The sequence below is a fragment of the Syngnathus typhle genome, linkage group LG8, assembly GCF_033458585.1.
Source record: "Syngnathus typhle isolate RoL2023-S1 ecotype Sweden linkage group LG8, RoL_Styp_1.0, whole genome shotgun sequence".
In the NCBI taxonomy this organism is placed as follows: domain Eukaryota; kingdom Metazoa; phylum Chordata; class Actinopteri; order Syngnathiformes; family Syngnathidae; genus Syngnathus; species Syngnathus typhle.
This window is the reverse complement of record NC_083745.1, coordinates 6,277,125-6,296,344: the sequence shown is the minus strand read 5'-3', so window position 1 is coordinate 6,296,344 and position 19,220 is coordinate 6,277,125. Positions and strand designations below refer to the sequence as shown.

The following is a 19,220-nucleotide window of genomic DNA, read 5'->3' as shown; positions in this document are numbered from 1 at the left end:
CAGCTGAAACTGCCAAAGGAAACACTTGAGTCATAGAATTGAATGATCACAAAATACATCCAATGAGCAAAAAGAAAGGAAATAATGGTGATAGAGTGAATGCACCAGATAAATGTACATTTTGAAGGGTGAGGATTTGTGATTTATTTGATTGTTTATATATCTATTTTTAATGCGACAAAACAAAAGTCGCATACTGCAAAAGGTGGCGAAACTAATTTCCAAATATGGCCACACCGGATAAGGTGCGCACAACGTTTTTGCGCTAAACTCCGCCCCCTTCACACCTATGCAAATCAATGTGACGTGTTGAGACTCCCAGCATTATAAATTCACTTGATGGTTGCTTATCACTTTATAGACAATCATACCTTATTGAGGAAACTCGTCTGAGCGTTAACTCGAGAGACACGCCTTTTGCTTGGAGTGAGCCTTTCCCCTACATTGCGCGCGCACGTCAGTCCAAACAGGTTTGACAAGGGCACACCTGTAGGAAGAACAGGAAGCTTTTTGTTTCAACTCCATTTTTGACCTCTGTGGACGACGGGCGGATTGAAAGCAAACCAAAGAGGACTTTCAGCAAATTTGTTTTTTGCCAATAATTTGATGATCAAGATGTGGATTGCTCTTGTGCTTGCTGCCCTGGCGGTAGGAGCTTCGGCCCAAAGCTGTAAGTTATTTATTTATCATTTGCTATGTTTTCAGTCTTTAACGACGTCTTTCGCTCTGGCAAACTTTTAATCAGAATTATACCGTTTAAAATAACTCTAACAATTTAAAAACAATAAAGTTTAAATTGAGTAATACCATTTTTAAAATATTTGACAGATATGATTGGTTTTAACTCATGAGTCACTAAGAAATTGATCGTTTGAAACTATGTAATGTGTTTCTTAAATGCTAAGAAAAATCTGATCTTTTATTTCTTGTATTTAATGCGGATATCAAGCGCATTCGATTTAGTTGTTGAGTGGGGGTGGGGAATTGCTCAGAAGCGCTCCCCCTGCGCTTCTCTGTTAAGAGAAACCAACGCCCATAACTTGATTACCGCGTTTTATTTGCTTTCATTGCGCTCGCGTCAAATTATATAAAAGTAGAGTCTTCACGACTTTGGGCCCCTTTTAATAATGTCATGAAGAAATATGTATTTCTTCATGACTTACCGACATAATAACAATTTGAGTTTACCATTTGGAATAATTGCAAGCCCCTCTCCATCACATAATAAAGATGCATGTTCTAACACGAATCAATGTTTGTTCCCATCATTATCTTCAATCTGGTGTTTGGCTCTTTAGGTTCATGTGAGACCATGAAGTGGGCCACCTGTGATGGAACTCCTTGTGAATGTTACATTTTGACTGGTGATCAGATGAGACAAGAGCTGGACTGCACTAAATGTAAGTAAATAATCAAATTTTTACTTGAACACAATTGTTTTCCACCAGCGAGCGGCCTACTTGACTCTTGCTTTTCCCAACTGCGTAACTCCAGTGATCCCCAAGTGCTTCTTGATGAAGGCTGAGATGTACAGAGCCAAAAAAGGCTTAGATACTCGTACGGGAGGAAAGCCCGTGGAGACTGCTTTTCTGGATAACGACGGCATCTACGATCCCGAGTGCGAGAATGACGGTAAATTCAAGGCCAAGCAGTGCAACAACACAGAGGAGTGCTGGTGCGTCAACAGCGCCGGTGTCCGCCGAACAGACAAGGGGGACAAGGACCTCAAGTGTGAGAAGCTGGTGGAGACCTAGTAAGTTATTGTTTCCGCATTTTGTGTTAGGAAGCCACACAGGCAGCCTGTGATTTCTTTGTCCATTCCTAAAATGTTTTGTCTTCTAGCTGGGTCCGTCTTCAGCTGACCCACAAACCAGTGACAGGTCCTGTGGATGCTAAACAACTCAAAATGTAAGTGCACATAGCGTGACGTTTGCGAGCATCAGACTACAGTGAAAGTCATTGCGCTTTGTTTTTGAAAACATTTTTAGTAAAGAGTATTCTTTCCAAAACAGGGCTATTGCTGAAGCTATCCACAGGCGTTACGACAACTTTAACAAGGACATGGTGGACAACGTTGAGGTAAGGGAACTCTCGAGTGAGTACCCTACATTGCATAACATGTAGTATATTTACATATCAGATTTTTTTTTTTCCTGCAGTATGATCCTGATTCCCGCATGATTGTGGTGGATGTGAAGAAGCCGAAGGGAGAGCGCAAGAGCGATCTGACCCAAATGGCCTACTACATGGAGAAAGATGTACTGCTATACAACTTTTTTTTTTCTTCTCCCCCCCCCCCCCTTCCTGTAATTGACATACTAATTGTGTCCTCCACTTCCCACAGGTGAAAGTGCTGCCACTGTTTAGAAACCAGGATAAGTTTGAGCCCATGGTAGGCACTCAGAAAATGGAGATGGAGAACATCTTGGTGTATTATGTGGATGAGGAGGCACCAACTTTCACCATGAAACATCTTCCCGGCGGGATCATTGCTGTCATTGTGGTGGTCGTGCTGGTTGTGGTGGCCGGCCTGCTATTCCTGGTGAGTTGATACAAACTCACACCTTCATCGCTCATCCATCGCATTAGTCGCTTACAAATTTTCTGTTGGTGTGTAGTTTTTCTATAGACGGCGTCAGAGTCAGAAGTACAACAAAGCCCAGGTGAGTCGTACACAATGCTTCAGAGACTTTCCTTCTGGAAACATTTTTCAAATGTTAATAATTTGATTTTTCTGTAGCAAAGAGAAATGGATCCCATGTAAATTGTTGATCGCTGCAAGCGGCCAGAATCGTCGTTGGATGTGTGTGCTTGCGGTGTGCCGTTCGCCGCTCTATAAGGAAGACAATTTTTTTGTAAAGAAACAATCAACATGCTCGTTATTGGCACTATTCATACTGCCTTATATATTTATAAGTCGTGTAAAGATTTCAGCACTCTACACTTCTTTGCCATGCTTAAATTTTGTCCTTTTTTAAATAGCATTTAAATTTTAGATGCTTTTGACCTTATAAAATTTCGTGTTGGATTGTACAGTTTCTTACGTGTGTGTGTGTGTGTGCTGTTGTTGGATTGTTTTTAATAAAATGTTTTAAAGGCTGGGTTTGAATGTTTTGTGTTTATTTCAAGGTGATCTACTGCATAAGCGTGTTAAACAAATTGTTGCAAACATTGGTTGATGTCAAAATGGCCCTTTTCCTCACCCTTTCCATAAATGCATATTAGGCATTTTTTTCAAGCACCTGCTTAAATAATGGCTTTATATAAGGTTTTGTAAAGACATGGTACATGTGCAAATCTTTGAGATGACAAACGTATTGTTGTCGTGTTTCAATTTTGATCAGATTCCTGTCAACTGATTTATATTCCGCTTGTACACTGGAAAAGGTGTTGACTTAAAGTGAACTTTTTGGCTCTGGTGTTTAACTCCCCTACCTTGTGATATAAAACCAGAACTGTCACTTAGGTAGTAGCTGACATCATTCTGGCCGAAACCTCCACAAATGCTATTTAGCTAAAATACGTTCGGGTTTATTGTTACTGTTATTTATAGCTGAGAGTGTGGATTATGTTTTGGCAATACCGTTTTGGGTGTGAGAGCAGCCTGCTGGGAGGTGTGTTCTGTGCATGTTTGTTGTTTCCTTAAAGCTGTTCTGAATTGTGCTCAACCTGAAAGTCAGGTTTTGCTTTGCACATATTCATGCAACAAGTCACACAACAAGAAAAGCTCCTGACGAAAAGGACTTCACACTGCCGGTGAAGCGTCAAATATCAAAATGGCGGAAGAGGCAAAGACAATCAATCACAGCTTTAAGTATATAGTGTTTGTCTGATGGCTTTCTTATGTTTAAATTGGACAAACACAACCCTATCCTTTTTATGTAGTATATGCAAACCAGTTCTATTGCAACAAAAGATGAAAATGAAATAAAAATATGAAAACTAAAACATTGCATAGCTGAAGGTGTTTTTGATGGATATGGAAGGGACAGAGGTGTGCTTATTTATTCTCATGGATTACAATGAGCAAACAAGGGTAGGTACTTTTATCATTATTTGTATTGACTTGTAAGCATTTAATTCCTTTTGCCACACCCAATTTTTAAATTCCCCCTTGGCCCGTCCCTTTTTTTGGTCACCACAGCAACCTGGAACAAAAGCACGTCTCAAACTAGTTCAGACAGGTCGGGTATCGTATATCCTCCCCCCAGCCTTGTGTGAAAGAGTGCTGGAATGAGGGAGGGAGTGTCACACGCCGTCAGGTGCTGGTACGCGGTATCAACACGTCACTCAAATCACGTCAATTAGGCAACCGGGTCCATTTTTGGGGGGAGGAGCATCTTGACTCAATATCTCATGCCTCACTCATTAGCATGGAGATGTTAACTAATGCACAGTTTTGCCTCACTAGTAACTTGTAGTTATCCTACTAAAGTTATTCTGCAACTTAGGACAAACAGCACACAAATACACCTTTTGAATTTGGGTCTGAAAATCAAGCAAGCCAGCAGGCCTGGATTAATGAGGTAATGACCAAACACAAGGTGGGAATTTTATACGTATATATATTGTTTATTTGTCATAGTTTATCCAGTCACACATGTTCCAAAAATTATTTAAATAAAATGCATTGTCACAAACAAGCATCAATGGAATATATAAAAGTACCGTATATTAAATGACTTGTATTTCCAGTTTTTATGTGATGATGTGTGTGTTTAAAAGTGCAAAATGACACAGGTCGAGCACCATTCTGCAGCTTTAAGATGAGTTTCCCCTTTTCCTTTCCACCCTGGTTATTCAGTAACCACAAAGCACATTGCTGGCAGGTTTGTTACTCTTTTACAAGTCGGCCTTCTGCCTGACTCCTACTGCATTGCATTTTGACAATTCAGACATTCTCATTGCTTCAAACCTGTCTTACATTTCTACTTTCATGAGCTTTCGTAACTTCTTACCCAGTCTAGAAAGTCCGCTTCACAAAAAGGATGCTAATTAGTTTAGAAAAGAAAAAAAATTCTCTGCTCCTCCAGCCCACAGTGTTTGTACATTAAAATGCACCAGACAGCAGAGATTAAAGATATTGAGAACATTAGCTTAGTTAATCGGTAAGCAGTGTTGACTCCTCAGCCAGGACAATGCTGTGGATTAGTTTGTACCTTTGTCCCTATAAAGGGAACCTTTCAAGACTGTGCTGTCACAACAATGTGGGGGTCTTACTGGAACGTCCCAGAGCTGGTGGAGACTTGCTCCTCAACTCTTTGCATTTCAGGCTGATTGGCTGGGCCACCATTAGAGCAGGGGCGGAAAGGTGATGCGCTGCAGCCTTCTGCTGATGTGCGCTGTTGATGTAGCTGGAGATGAGGAGTGTGATCTCTCTGATCTGTTGATGAAACACAACAGTCAAGACATCCATCCAATACATACGTACACTGATATGAACTAATCATGTTGTTTAAATGAAAAATATCCTTAGTGAATTTCTGATGCAGAGAAATAATAATGTGACTCTTTCTGCCTAGCAACAAGGAGCCATACAAAAGTGTAATGTGCTATAAAACCTCTCTGTCAGGTTAAATTTTATTCTCCAATTTTTGTATACCTATTTTTAGGTTTTAAAAAGAGACAAATAGTACAATATTATGGGAAATCTATTTTTTGCACTGTTTACAAATAGTTAGCTGTTTTTCCATCCAGAGTGAAATTAAACAGTGAGGTGACTATTTTAAGGATCTGCAGAGTTTGATGCACAATATTTTCGACTAACCTTTGAAGTATCCATAGCAAAGGTATGTTTCTCTGAGGGTTTATCTTTGTTGGAGTTGTTCTGTCCCACCACAAGCATAAAGTCCTCTTTGCAGCCCCCGAACGTCATCACATTTTTGTAAGGGTGGGATAGCAGTAGTTTCTGAAAATGCAGACATAAGAACCTATTTAATTTCCTTTAAACAGCAATTCAGTAGAGTGAGTAAAATGTGCAGATCATCTGAGAGAAACTCACAATTGAGTTGTGCTCCAGAACACTGATACCATCTTCGTGAACTGCCAGCCAGACACGTGCTGCTGGGTCTGGAGAGGAAGTGATGGACTGAAAACACAAATTAGAATTACAAATTCATTCAGTGAAAAGAAGTGTTGCTTGTGGAGTTTGTGCTTCTGTGCATAAAGCTTGCATACATTTTAATACTTTATTTTTAAATTGACAGACACTCACCTCAGCTTCAAAAAGTTTGGCACCAAAGAACGGCCACTTCTTGGCAACTGTCAGGTAAATCCTGACACACTCAGATGAATTTCGACCCCTGAGTGAGGACCAGCGAGCAGAGAGACGCTGGAGCAATTGCCTGGGGGGGGAAAAAAAAAAAAAACCATCACCAATGATAGTCTTGTGGCTTCACTATCATTACTTTTGCTACTTGAAATAGTGATTCTGTTCGTGTATTCTGCTACCTAAGTTGTTCCTCAGACATGGTCCGACGGTAGTGCTTGGGGTAGAATCTGTCCAGGACCTGCTTCAAAGTTTGGTTGGACTTTGTTTGAACAGGTCCAGGAGTCAAGAAGGAACGTTCAAAATCACCAAACTCAACCTGATAAGTCAATGAAAACAGTCAATAAAATCACAACAAATATTTTGAAGAAAAAATAAAAAAGTTTTAATATACTGTAGGGCCTTTCAGACCTGAGCCAGTAAGGCAGCCATTTCTAGAGCCAGCTCCTTGTTGACGGGGAAGTGTCCTGCTACGATGGCCTCATTGATCTGATAGGCCAGCAACAATCTTTCCCTCTCTGACTCTCCCCGTACCTGGCTGGTGAAGTATAGCCTGGAAATGTCAAGATAATTGAACTGTAATTCTTTATCCATTTTGATTTGTAATTCATTCTCACGGTTTTTCCATCTCCAAAGCATGCTTTTATGTGACTGTACGAAGTTGGGAGTATGTCTAAAATGCAGTAGCATCACTGATTGGGAGCTTCAGTCCACCCAGTGATCTATTAGAAAATCAATTACCGTATTTTCCACACTATAAGGCGCACCTGAAAACCTCAATTTTTTTCAAAAGCCAGTGCGTCTTATAATCAGGTGCGCCTTATATATAAACCAATATTGAGCCACTACAGCAGGCGTGTCCAAAGTCCGGCCCCCGGGCCAAATGTATATATCTTATATATGGACAAAGTTTTAAAATGGGCCATTCATTAAAGGTGCGCCTTATAATCTGGTGCGCCTTATATATGGACAAAGTTTTAAAATGGGCCATTCATTGAAGGTGTGCTTTATAATTCGGTGCGCCTTATAGTGCGGAAAACACAGTAATGTGGTACTCCAAAACATTTGTCCGCATTTTCCCCAGAATGTTGAATTCATGTAATTTTTTTACTCAATTGCTACGAGACATCAAACAACATTCAGCTGCCACATGTGCAACACTAACGTGCTTTACAACGAACGTCTTCATACCTGTTCTTGTAAGTGAGACGGACCGTTCTGGTATTTTCTGACTTGCCCGTATGCTGCTCTTTGGATGCTTGTTCCCATTTGGATATAATATCACAAATCTGCCATAGACATATAATGGACACGTGGACTTCAACTTGTACACTCAACAAATGCCATTTTAAATTCTAAACATCCATCACACAACAGAAGCTTTAGATGATTGAAAAGCACCTTGATGCTCCCTTGATGCAAGCAGTGCTCCAACTCTCGTCCAGTGGGGTCATCGGTGTACACACTGAAACCCGACAGCCCTGTTTTCCTCATACCCGTGTCCTGGTTGAGACGACACTGGAACTCATCCACTGTGGTCGACGCATCGAAACTTACTACCTACGAAACGGCAAGAGAAGGGTGCAATGCCAGAATGATTGTGTTGTGAAGTGTCGAGCGGGCAAACTGCAACCTCTCCCCAAAAACATTGTCAACCTCCATAACAGAAAATGTTTTATTTGGATTAATAAAATAAAATAAATTTTAAATTAAATTAAATTAAATTAAATTAAATTAAATTAAATTAAATTAAATTAAATTAAATTAAATTAAATTAAATTAAATTAAATTAAATTAAATTAAATTAAATTAAATTAAATTAAATTAAATTAAATTGTATACCGGCACCGAGGAGGCAGTACGGTGCAATGCCTCAATAAACAGACTGTTAGACATGACGGTTGTCTTTACAATACAGCCACTCGTTTAAGATCTACAGGACCCCATTGTGGAGCTTATCAAATAACATTGTCATCATGTCTATAAAACAGTATTATTACCTGGTAGGTGTAATTGAGGAAGTGCACAGGCACACTAAAAGGCAGGGAGTGGTGATAAGGATTCCTTAGCAGAATAGAAAGGATCTCCATGCGGGATGGTCTGGCCTGCCTCTCACCCTTCTGCTGGGTGCGCTCCATTGAACGTTGGCAGTAGATGGCATATTTACCCACTTCAGTCCTGGGGACAGAATTTTAGAGGCACAGATTTTTTCTAAAACCTCTTGAACTGGATCTCATTACATTGCCAGCGTACACAATATTCCATCGGATGGCTTCATATTAAATCCATATTACAGTCCATCAAGATATACTATTAGAACATTTGAGCAAACATTTTGAACTGCACTATTTATTGATGATAACATTTAAGAACTCATTTTGTGCGCACTCGATGATAGAAACTGAGCTCAAATTATCATCTGTTTGAGTACTGAAACAAAAGCAGCAACCAAATAATATTAAAATAAATTCAGAGCAACCAGCATGACAAGTACTTGATTTTGAATGATATTTGTATGAACTCGACACACATTAGAACAAGACAATATTTTTTTTAAAAAATCCATTTTTATGGCAAAAATGAGGCGCAAGCACTGAACTGCTATTTCAATCAAGGTGAATCATCTCAATACTGTTCCGTTACCTGGAATCCCCATGCTTTTTAAGATGGACTTGGAGCAGCCAGAGGAAAGGATGTTGAGGCAGAAACAGTCCAACGCACAAGGCTAAAAACTGCCAGCCCTGAAGAAGAGTCACAAATTGCCTGATCAAATACAAGACAGCGGCACAATTTGACGTATAATCTGATCGATTCTGTCTCAATTTCCAAGCTCCAGTGGCGCAATTGGTTAGCGCGCAGTACTTATAAGACAGTATGATCGCAAGCAATGCTGAGGCTGTGAGTTCGAGCCTCACCTGGAGCATAGTTTTGGGTCAAGTGTTCAAGATCACAGACTGACACCATGGCACGCGTCACCATCAACTCGCAGAACTAGCGATCGATAGACTGAACTTCTTCAAAGTTGCCACTTACTCTCTTTTTTTTGTGGTGTTCAAAACTGATGGCGTAAAAACAGAAGTCAAATTTGCATCTAAAATAGGCTGGATAGGGGCCCTCGAGGACCAGACCTGGTGACCCCTGGCCTATAGAAATGGATGGCTGTGCCCTCTTGTGGTGATTTGACATGGAATGCATGGTTGCTTCTGCATCAAGATCACGTGACACTAGCTTGCTGAAAAGCCTTTCCCGATCGTGATACTGTTGCCACCAGGTGGTGAGCACACGCACCTGCAAGGGTCCCGGATTTCCATGCGGTTGCCTTTTTTGGGTCTGCTTGATGAGCTGGCAGAAGAACTCATTTTGAAGCTCAGGGTGAGTCAGACACACCTGGAGGGCGCTCTGAGCCAGGGAGACGTGATAGTCGATGGCTGGGGCATCAATGGCCACATTGATGAACAGCTGACAAGTCTGAGAAGAAAAGCACTTAGTATCAGTTTAACCAAGAGCACAAAAGTATTTTGGGTGAGTTATTATTTGATTGAGTGATTCATGAATCTATTCTGGAATTTACGGCAGTGTCTCAGAACCAGAGGTGAGATTTCAGGTCTTATCAGCAGCTCTGGCTTACATGAACCTAAATTTTAATAGTTGTTCCTTGAGATGATATCAATTTATTCCCAGCAGCGTATATAGATGGTAGATCATATTTGAAAGAGCAGGAAAGAGCAGAGAGTCTCCTTACCTTAAAGAGTTTGACCGCCTCTGTTTGCAGGGCCTGTGAAGGTAACGTGGTGAGCGGAGACAATAGCGCTTCCTTACTGAAACATAGTGTTGGGTGTCTCCAAATCTCAGAATCTGTAGATCAACAGTAGTAAACCGAAAGGAGAGCACGCTATGTTGACATGACATGAAAAAAATATGTCTATTTGGGGCTTGCAGTCTGAACAAGGCACATGCTTACTTGGATCTCCATCCACTTGAAAGAGTTTCCCTGCCAATTTTTCAAACTCAGTGCCGACTTTCCCCATCATGGTCCCTGCTGCGACACACAGGTGGTACAGCCACGAATCCTGAACGACAGCACAACGTTTGTAAACAATTTGACTTCACCTGTATGTGTAGTATGGAAAAAAACAGACCTTCTCATGGCGAGATTCAATGAGCAGGTAAGTCGGGTCTTGATCCTGAGGATGGATGGCGATGGTATAGGCCTGTAATCCACCCCCACATGCTTTCAAGCCATCATCCGAATCCCGAGACTTGTCCACTTCCTCAACCTGGGCATCCCAAAGCTTTACCTGACCAAGTGGAAACTGAGACCAGAGACAAAAATGAGTCAAAATAATAAGTCTTTCTTTTGAATTTTTACTCAATCACCCAAATTGTGGCTGCTAAGTGGTGTAGAGGCAAACCTTAAAAAAAAAGTTGTGCTTTGATGCATTTTCAGAATAAACTGCAATTTCCTTCAACCATTTTAACCTAACAAAGCAAATATAAAAGGTAAACATTTTGTCATTTATACCTTGTCCTCCTGGCTCCGGAAGTAGTAGAGAGTTTTACCAATCAGAGCGCACCAAACCCGCTTAGAGTAGCCATGCTTTACCTGCCATTGACAAAAAAAAATCAATAAAAAAAATAAAACAATAATAATTAAAAAAAAACAGTGCAGTGTGCATAATGAAGCAACCTGGCAGCTAAATTGCTAAATGCTAATGATATAACCTTGACAAGGTGTCCCTTCATGCCGGGCCGAATATCCGGTTGAGTGTAGAGCGGACTTGCAGCCTTGACTCTTAACACCCTCTGCAGCACCATGAGCCATTCGTCCAGCAGATTAGGAGAGTCCGCTTTCAGGTAACACACTCGCTTCCCCGTCACTATCTACACACAAATAATCATTCAAGTCATGAAAGGGAAGTCAAACTAAATAGTAAATGATGATGGCTGATTACCTGGACCACTTGTTTTCCTTCACCTCGTGCGATGTTGCTGGTGGCGTTGACCTCAATCTGACCTTGAGGTTTCCTGATCACATCGCTCTGCAGAAACATCACAGGTTCTCTTTAGGGTTGACCTCAGGTGGGCCAGACCTTGAGCTTTTCTACATTTAATACCACAAATTGTATTTTGTCTTGCATGATAATTATTTCACTGCAACAGGTTCAATTGTTTTTACACCAAGGAAGGAGGTTCTTAAAATACCGTTATTGCTATTAGATGAAGTCGAATTGACGTTGCGACAAACTCACCGGGGATTTATAATAAAGAAGCTCTCCGTCTTTCAAGACAAACCAGTGTCTCTTCCAGGTTTTCTTCCATGTCTTCACCATTTTCAGCAGGTAGCCTGATTTCTCCATGGACTCCTTAAACATGCAATATTCAGAGTGGATAAGTTTGTAAAAAACAACCAAGAATTTTATTTCTTCTGGATTTAAAAAAAAAAAACCAGAACAAATATAACAAACGATACATTCTTCAGCATGTTTATAATAGAACTTGGCAGTTGCAGAAGCGCATCAATAAATTATGTCATAATTCCTTTTTTGTATGCTGGTCTGATTTGAACATGCTTTTAAAAAAAAAAAAACATATCATGGTACAAAAAAAATCTATATATAATTCCATGGCTTTAAAAAATATATACATACACTTTTGCTGTCACCAGCAGAGGAGCAAGTTTTGGGGAGTTTCTGTTCTGGTTCCCAGCACTCAGTATCGGTGGAATAGGCGTCAGGTGGGATGGCGTAGTCGCTCTCTGATGTCATTGAAGACGCGGATACTGCTGCAATGGAAGCAAAAGCAGTTTAGCGTTCTTGTTCTAATCCTTTTGATTCAGCTGCTGATGCTGAGGTTATTTCCTTCCAGTATTATTGTCGTGTACCTCTTTTGATAGAGCGTGGGCTGCCTGGATTGCTATCCTTATTGGATCCAAAGGACGCCTGGGAACTGCATAAGGAACCATCCTCCTCTCCAGAACTGGATGACTCCTCAGAGCTAGATGACTCATCTAAATACGGGTTGTTGCTCAGCAAAGTGGCTTTCTGCAGAGATGAGGATTGTTTGGTTTTCATGGATGTACTTTTCAAACCTGTGTTGCAGCACACGGTTGTACTTACCCCCTTCAGAGTAGTATAAACGGGTGCGGTCATATTTTTATAAATGAGCGAAGTGTATATTACAAAAGCAGGATAGGAGGATTGCAGAGAGGGGTCTATGAAACAGAGTAAAGGCAAACATATCAGAAGATCACTTGATCGTCACAATCGCAGCCTTACCTTTGCTAGTTGAATCTGTGCATGATGTGTCAGACAGCCTGATTCCTGATTTAGCCACTGCGTAGATGCGACTCTCCTTTGGAGACAAGAACTTGTTTATATAGCAGCCGCAAGATACTGTGGGTGCACCTGAACCATCATCATCGCCATCCTCATTATCATCATCCTCATCAGAATGAGGAATGAGAAAAACGCAATCTAATTGAATAATCCCACCAAAAATGTGATTTTCTTTGGGTACCAGTGATGAGAAAGAGAAAATGAAAAGGGGTTGTTTTACATATCTCTCTCCTGGCTGCTTTTTAGAATATGAAAAAGAAAAAAAAAATGTTTACCCTCTGTATAGTAAAAACCATTGAAATCCAACAAGACTATATATAACGTCAATACATACAAATAGTATAAGGATGAATGGTTCGGAAAATGGAAGGCTTGTGTGGAAAATGACATTCTTACCCAGGAGGGGAGCCTGTGTAAAGGGGGTGTAGGAGGTGAGCTGTGACTGTCTGACTTTATTTCCAGACACGCATCAGTAGGGACCCCGGGTGTGGTCTGTATGGAAAGCATTGCGGCTTTGCTGCGGGAGCCGGGGCGGATCTGCAGGGACGGATCCTTCCCTGTTTCCATGTCCACTTCTTGGACTCGGTCGAGGTCGCTTTCGGAGCGCAGCATGCTGAGGGCGTTACGTGTTTGTCCGTGAGCTGCCTCGGTGCTGACAGGTGGTTGGCTCAGATGTTTCTTGTGAGTCAAGCCCAAGGCCGCCGGGGTCCGCAGTCTGGGTTGTTTTGGAGAAGCAGGGGTATCTCTCAGGTCTTGGGGTGGGTTGGGTCGTTTGGGAGTGAGAGCCGGTGTGACGACGGGGCTGGGGGGGTTCAATTCGCCGGACGAGGACGACGAGTCAAGTCTCTGTGATTGGAATCGTTTGTTGAGCTCTTCTGAAGTACTGTCCTCCTTCATTTTATACTCGCCGGGTGTCCCATCTGACGTTCCCGGAATGCCGAAACCGGGCCTTCCTGCTCGCTGCATATCGTCGTCAAACAGAGAGCTGCTGTCATCCGAGGCTGTCAGGTAGGCCTCGCTCTCCAGGCCTCCTTCTCTAACTTCACACCCTTCTCCTTCAGCGCTCGAGAGCACCGAGGAAACACTACAAGACTCGGGGCTGCTCGGACTAATGTTCTCATTCTCGAAGAGTCCGGTTTGGTCTGGTCTTTGGCCTTCGGCGCCTTTCTGCTTGCTTTGATTGTCTGTCAGAGTAAACAAAATGATGTCTTTTTATACACTTACAAGATACTAATGAGATTCCGTAAATCCAAATCTAGTAAAATTCGGCCTTTTCAAAAACAAGAATACTCACTCTACTTTTATTTGACAGTTATGCATTCCTTTAACTATAAGTTTGATTTTCCGGTACTTTTGAGTAGTGTACAGAAATAAGCGTACACCTATTTTGTCCATTAATTTTTATTTTTAAGCGTATCCCTATGAGCTCTTCTGCCACAAGACGAGTGAATCCCGAGCGATACGGTGGATGGTTATTTCGCTCGCCTTTTGGATTCAAACGTGTACGGCTGACTTTGAGGACTAGCGGATGACTGAGACCTTACGACACATAGTTAGTTATTTGTAGTATGCTTACCAATGTTGATCCTGCCTTCAGTTTCTTCCTCGGTGCTGAGGCTCCTCTGTGAGGGAATCGGACCCGTCAGAACCTGTGCGCTCTTTCCTCTCACATGGAAGCAGCCGAACGTCAGGCTGCTAACTCGGTGGGCTTTACCCGCCACTGCTGGTCTACCGGAACATTTCTGCTCAAATTCTGAAAAAAATTACCAATACATGATATAGAACATTTTAACAGATGAATAAATAGCTTTAGAATCTTATACCGACCTTCCATTTTCTTCTTGAGCTCACCAATCTGAGCTTCCTGTTGTTTGTTGGTTTCTTTTAGTGCCGTGTTCTCGACCTCAAACTGAGGTGGAAACATGCCTTTAGCATAAAATGTAAATCCATTGAATCTGATTGTGTGTTTAATTTTTTTTTGCTACCTCTGACAACTTTAGCATCACCCATTCCTTGATCTTTGCTGCTTTTTCCTCCACGGTTTTGGCATCTTGAAGCCTTGACTGTTTCTGTTACAAGGACACACTCAGTTATTCTTTTTATGATATACTATATACTAATATTTTTAAAAGGACATTGTTTGAGTTTTAGATTTTTTGGTAATGATATTTTCAAATTTTCATTATTTGTATTACTATTATTGTTATTATTATTATACAATATTTTAACCTAACCTTGTGTGTGTGTTTTAATGTACCTGCTCTTCCAGCTGCTGCTTCAGCCTGGTGATGACATCTTCCTTCTCCTGCACTAAGGCCTGTAACTCCTGGCAGCGCTGAAACCAAACCTTCTCAGAGTTTTGGAGCTGACCGTCTGGAGCCCTCAGCTTCTCCTCCATCCATTGCGCCTAAAGTTATACACAGGTCAATCGTCAAAAACGCATTCCATAGGGTCAATATTAAGCTGCGTCTGATTTACCTGCTGCTGAGCGGTGAAAGCTCGTTTTTCAGCATCAATTACTTGAGTCTCCAGTTGTTGAATCTGTGACATAACAGGAAATTTGACTGACTACTTGGAAAATTTCTTCCTGTCAACCTCTGGGGGCTTCAGAGAGGATTATATGTCAATGGAAAATTCTTTTTTTTTTTGTGCTCAACATTTGTGTCTACATTTGCGACTCCCACTTTCACTCAACTTGTGCTCAGAGCAACAAACTGAACTCTGTTCTCAAAAAGAGCCACACCCTGGCCAAGCCATTCAAAATTTCCCCAAGCCAGCCCTTCTTTGGACACATGGCCTATTCTGCTGTTTTTGTCAATATAAAGTTAGGGAAACTGTTTCTTAGAACATGTCATTTATGAGATGATGTCACTGGATGTGTCAAAATACATGTACGTTTATTTAAGGGCCCGTTAATAAAACAACATTGCTTTGTAGCTTGGAGGATTTGCCATTTATCATTTAAGTAGATTAAATATCAAATATAAAGCAAATACTTATTTGCTATGGACAGACATGAAAATAGTGACTGTGAGCCAACGCGCTCTTTCTCTCGTCACTGCACCGCAAACCACACGTCACTCGAAGGAGCAGATTTAGCATCTGGCAGGGAAAAGCATGCTGCTAATTACAAGGCAACAGTGCTGCACGCTATAGCTGCATTTTACCCACCCCCCAACCCCACCCCAACACACACACAAATTCACAGACGCACACCAGACTTAACCTAAAAAAAATCCTATCCTGTATAGCTCAAATGGGATTAACAGAGAAATTTGGAATTTCAAAGTTGGTTTGATCAAACGTTAAAAGCAATATTATTCACGTCTAATATGAGTTGAGTGACACACAAATATCAACTGTCACCTTTACCATAGCTCCGATACTTCTTTTTAGTATTCTGTCACCTTTTGCAGACAATTCCCTTTTCAGATCCGAGTGGACCTTCATTCCTGGAATTCCACAACTGGCGCTCTGTGTCCAACCTCTGCTGAACTCTAGCCATTCCTCCCTCCCTCGTCCGTCTATAGCCAGCTCACAAAGCCTCTTTCTCTGCCGTTATGACACATATCCCCTAAAATACATTACTTACAGGCTGAGGACCAAAGAGTCAGTCAGTCAAACTCAGGCCAGCTGGAAGTTAACAAAACCCCATAAAAAGTCAACTGGAAACATTTTTACACACTTCAACTCAATCACTGGTCACAACAATAGGTACACCTGCACAATCAATTGCAGTTTTCCACTTATACTTGTCAGAGGTCAAAGGAAAACATTTATTTATTTATTTATTTATTTATTTATTTATTTATTTATTTATTTATTTATTTATTTATTTATTTATTTATTTATTTATTTATTTATTTATTTATTTATTTATTTATTTATTTATTTATTTATTTATTTATTTATTTATTTATTTATTTATTTATTTATTCATTCTGTTTCTCTTTGCGTTGACTTTTTGGTAATCGATTGAACGATTGAAAAGAAGCAACATTTGACTGGTCACAGAAACACAGACATGTGGAACAAACTCAAAATGACCTCGTTCTCCAACACGTACATGAATACACACACACGCACGGTTAACTAAACTAGCTATTTCCTCCCTTGGGGAGCTCAGTCTTTACACCAGGCCCTACTCTCCTCTTCCGACTTTATTTTCATGCCCTCATTCTCAACGTATCATTTCACTGAGGCTTTCTAGGATTCATTACTTTGCCAAGAGACAGTCATCGAGTGTTTGCCAAAAGAGAACTGGGTTCAGAAATCGAAATGTTTTCGACTCATAACAGCGAAATGATCTTTATACAAGGCCACCTAACTCCACAAATACAAATCCGGATTGCAAACGTGTTTGTGCACAACCACACAGCTTTAAAAATAACAAGCTTTGTTCACCGTTCGAGCAGTTCAACAGCAAAGACCAAACAAAGGCGACTGCTGGGCGCTAACCATGACCTCATGATAACAACAGGACAATGAGGGGGACTGACTATGTAAGAATTTTAAAATGTTTCTGAGAATGCCTTCAGAGTTCAGCTTGTCGTCATTCTGATGACACCCTACCGTTAAATGAAAATTGTTCTGACTTGATAGACTATATTGTTCCAGCCACAACTATTGCTTGGTCTACTGGAGTTTTTTTTCTTTTACACAACCACAAAATAATATTATCAACATTGCCGAGACGGCATCTTTGACTCATGGTAGGATTTATTGCTAGGGATATGGATTATAAGACAACTGATCATTGAATCAAGCAAATGGGAGTAGACTATTCAATTGCATAGGTCTATGCAGACCTGCAGTGGAAAAAGGTAGCACTGTCATATGAAATAATAATTTACCTTTTTCCGCCTTCAATGGGCAAATAATCTTAGTATACTAACCCTGTTTTTTCATTGAGTTGAAAGGGGCTATTCATTCTTACTCCTCTTAAAGCAGGAGTGGGAACTCCATAGAGTATACATATACTGTACTATAAACAGTAGGCTACTACCCCTAAATAACTACTAGAAATCTTAAACTATACTAACAACTGTCAATGATTATTAAATATACTTATAGGAAAACAAATATGCTCCAACCAACCTTGTCAGCAGTAAGTTCTCGGATTTTGATGATCTGAACCCTGAACTTCATGAGGAGCGCTTCGAGGACCATACACTTGTCCTTCCAGTCCTCTTGACTCATTGTATCCTCACCTTCCGCCATATTGACCTGTTCTCTGGAACACACACATGCACCGCACATTGATATCATATTAAAAACTGAACGGAATGTACAACGCAATATTTAATTCAACATTGCTATAATGGAGAGCTTTGGAATGTTAATGCAAACAAAGAGGGTGTGTTGTCGCCCAGATGTTTTGCCACGAGCCAGCACCTGAAATATTCCAAACCTGAGCCCAGCTGGACCATTGTGGGCTTTGCTCGGCCAAACACTAAAGGTTTTCCATTGCTGATGTTGGAAAACAGATAAAATGGACTGACGGATGATCATTTTTAATGGCAGACAAATGCGACATGGCTTTCTGCTCCATGTAATAACCTCTCATTACCCAGCTGGCGACTAAGCAAAGAGACGGCAAACATGCTGAGGATGACTATAAACTGGCTTCCACAGGCTTATTTTTAACGCTTTCTAGTTTCTCCTGTGGTAAACACTGCGATGCATATGAAGGCTTGTTTTTGTTAAATACAGTTGGTTCTTGAAATTTATAAGCAAACAAATACAAATTCCACACGGTATCTTAAACACATAAACATGTACTGTACACGTGTTGTATTTTTTTCCTGCATCCATAACTTGTTTTCTTCTTACCAAAAGAAGAGGGATTTTAAAATATTCCGAGGTATTTTTGTGTGTTTTGGCTGCTTGATGACCCTCTCCTTGTCTCTTCTCAAATTTTCTGCTAATTAAGAATGGTCAACATTTACATCTTAATCAATCTTGATCCTAATATTTATAATAAATTATAACTTAGCATATCAAGCACTCAATTTCATAATAATGATTATGGAAACAATTATTTGATTATTTAATCTGAATTTAGGTGGCAATTGGTGGAATACAGCCTTCAATAACTCCGTACTGGCACCCTTTCAATGAAAACAATGACTCACATAGACTATTCAACACCGGCTGGTACTGTACTATCAGTTCATTGATAGTAACGGACGTCACTACTCTGAGGTCTATATTCAAATGGAAAAAAGTCAAACTGCAAACCGCAAAAACAGCTTCCATCAAAACATGATGTGAATAGTTTAAATAAAAGATATAAAAGTTTAGTTTTGTTGAGATATAGCGATTTACGTAGTTTTTCATAATAATACTGATTTTCCTCACGTACCGTGAAAAGAAGTGATGGAACACCGCTACACGCGTGATTTCATGCCATGTCCATGGCGACGACTATATACATTCCCGTTGACGTTTTTCATGAGTAAACCATCAGCGACTTTCTCTTGCCAAAGAGTTCCAGGGGGGAAAAAAGTTGGTTTTGTCAACAGATCCAATCACATATTTAGTGGGCGTTTCACTGCGTCGGAGAAAAAACGGCATTAGTTTGAGTGACGTAGAGATTCCACCAATCAGAAGGATGA

General features: G+C 40.6%; 2 protein-coding genes and 1 non-coding gene across 6 annotated transcripts; 2 read left to right on the top strand and 1 right to left on the bottom strand.

Annotated features, from left to right (window-relative positions):
* The first annotated feature begins 351 nt into the window (after nt 1-351).
* epcam (epithelial cell adhesion molecule) lies at nt 352-3,101 on the top strand. Its single transcript, XM_061285731.1, has 9 exons — nt 352-670; nt 1,299-1,400; nt 1,495-1,753; nt 1,843-1,908; nt 2,013-2,079; nt 2,160-2,258; nt 2,345-2,542; nt 2,619-2,663; nt 2,741-3,101. The coding sequence occupies exons 1-9, from the start codon at nt 607-609 to the stop codon at nt 2,762-2,764; spliced, it is 924 nt and encodes a 307-aa protein (XP_061141715.1). The 5' UTR covers nt 352-606; the 3' UTR covers nt 2,765-3,101.
* A 1,448-nt stretch (nt 3,102-4,549) lies between these two features.
* Nucleotides 4,550-19,144, bottom strand: plekhh2 (pleckstrin homology domain containing, family H (with MyTH4 domain) member 2). 4 transcript variants are annotated; one of them, XM_061285795.1, is made up of 30 exons: nt 18,968-19,144; nt 17,701-17,836; nt 15,082-15,144; nt 14,861-15,010; nt 14,589-14,672; nt 14,431-14,512; nt 14,180-14,356; nt 13,000-13,787; nt 12,544-12,619; nt 12,385-12,479; nt 12,150-12,309; nt 11,917-12,050; nt 11,518-11,631; nt 11,221-11,307; nt 10,991-11,149; nt 10,791-10,871; nt 10,408-10,581; nt 10,230-10,338; nt 10,011-10,123; nt 9,557-9,736; nt 8,912-9,009; nt 8,269-8,446; nt 7,670-7,828; nt 7,460-7,557; nt 6,680-6,821; nt 6,451-6,587; nt 6,215-6,344; nt 6,002-6,088; nt 5,768-5,908; nt 4,550-5,383 (listed from the first exon to the last, which is right to left on the bottom strand). In XM_061285795.1, the coding sequence occupies exons 2-30, from the start codon at nt 17,821-17,823 to the stop codon at nt 5,198-5,200; spliced, it is 4,305 nt and encodes a 1,434-aa protein (XP_061141779.1). In that variant the 5' UTR covers nt 17,824-17,836; nt 18,968-19,144; the 3' UTR covers nt 4,550-5,197. The 4 variants fall into 4 exon arrangements, with proteins under 4 accessions (XP_061141779.1, XP_061141783.1, XP_061141782.1 ...); XM_061285799.1 differs by having other exon boundaries at nt 5,837-5,908; XM_061285798.1 differs by having other exon boundaries at nt 11,917-12,047.
* On the top strand, nt 9,098-9,191 carry trnai-uau (transfer RNA isoleucine (anticodon UAU)). Its single transcript has 2 exons — nt 9,098-9,135; nt 9,156-9,191. It is a non-coding gene; the product is annotated as a tRNA-Ile (tRNA).
* Nucleotides 19,145-19,220: the final 76 nt, after the last annotated feature.

Bases quoted from the DNA above. Each gene is read 5' to 3' on its own strand.
- plekhh2 (XM_061285795.1), bottom strand. From the start codon at position 17,823: ATGGCGGAAGGTGAGGATACAATGAGTCAAGAGGACTGGAAGGACAAG. The intron at 7,829-8,268 runs GTAATAATACTG...GCCGTTTCGTAG, and splicing joins TCCTCAATTACACCTACCAG to GTAGTAAGTTTCGATGCGTC. The intron at 7,558-7,669 runs GTGCTTTTCAAT...TGTCTATGGCAG, and splicing joins TGCATCAAGGGAGCATCAAG to ATTTGTGATATTATATCCAA.
- epcam (XM_061285731.1), top strand. From the start codon at position 607: ATGATCAAGATGTGGATTGCTCTTGTGCTTGCTGCCCTGGCGGTAGGA. The intron at 2,543-2,618 runs GTGAGTTGATAC...GTTGGTGTGTAG, and splicing joins TGGCCGGCCTGCTATTCCTG to TTTTTCTATAGACGGCGTCA. The intron at 2,664-2,740 runs GTGAGTCGTACA...ATTTTTCTGTAG, and splicing joins AGAAGTACAACAAAGCCCAG to CAAAGAGAAATGGATCCCAT.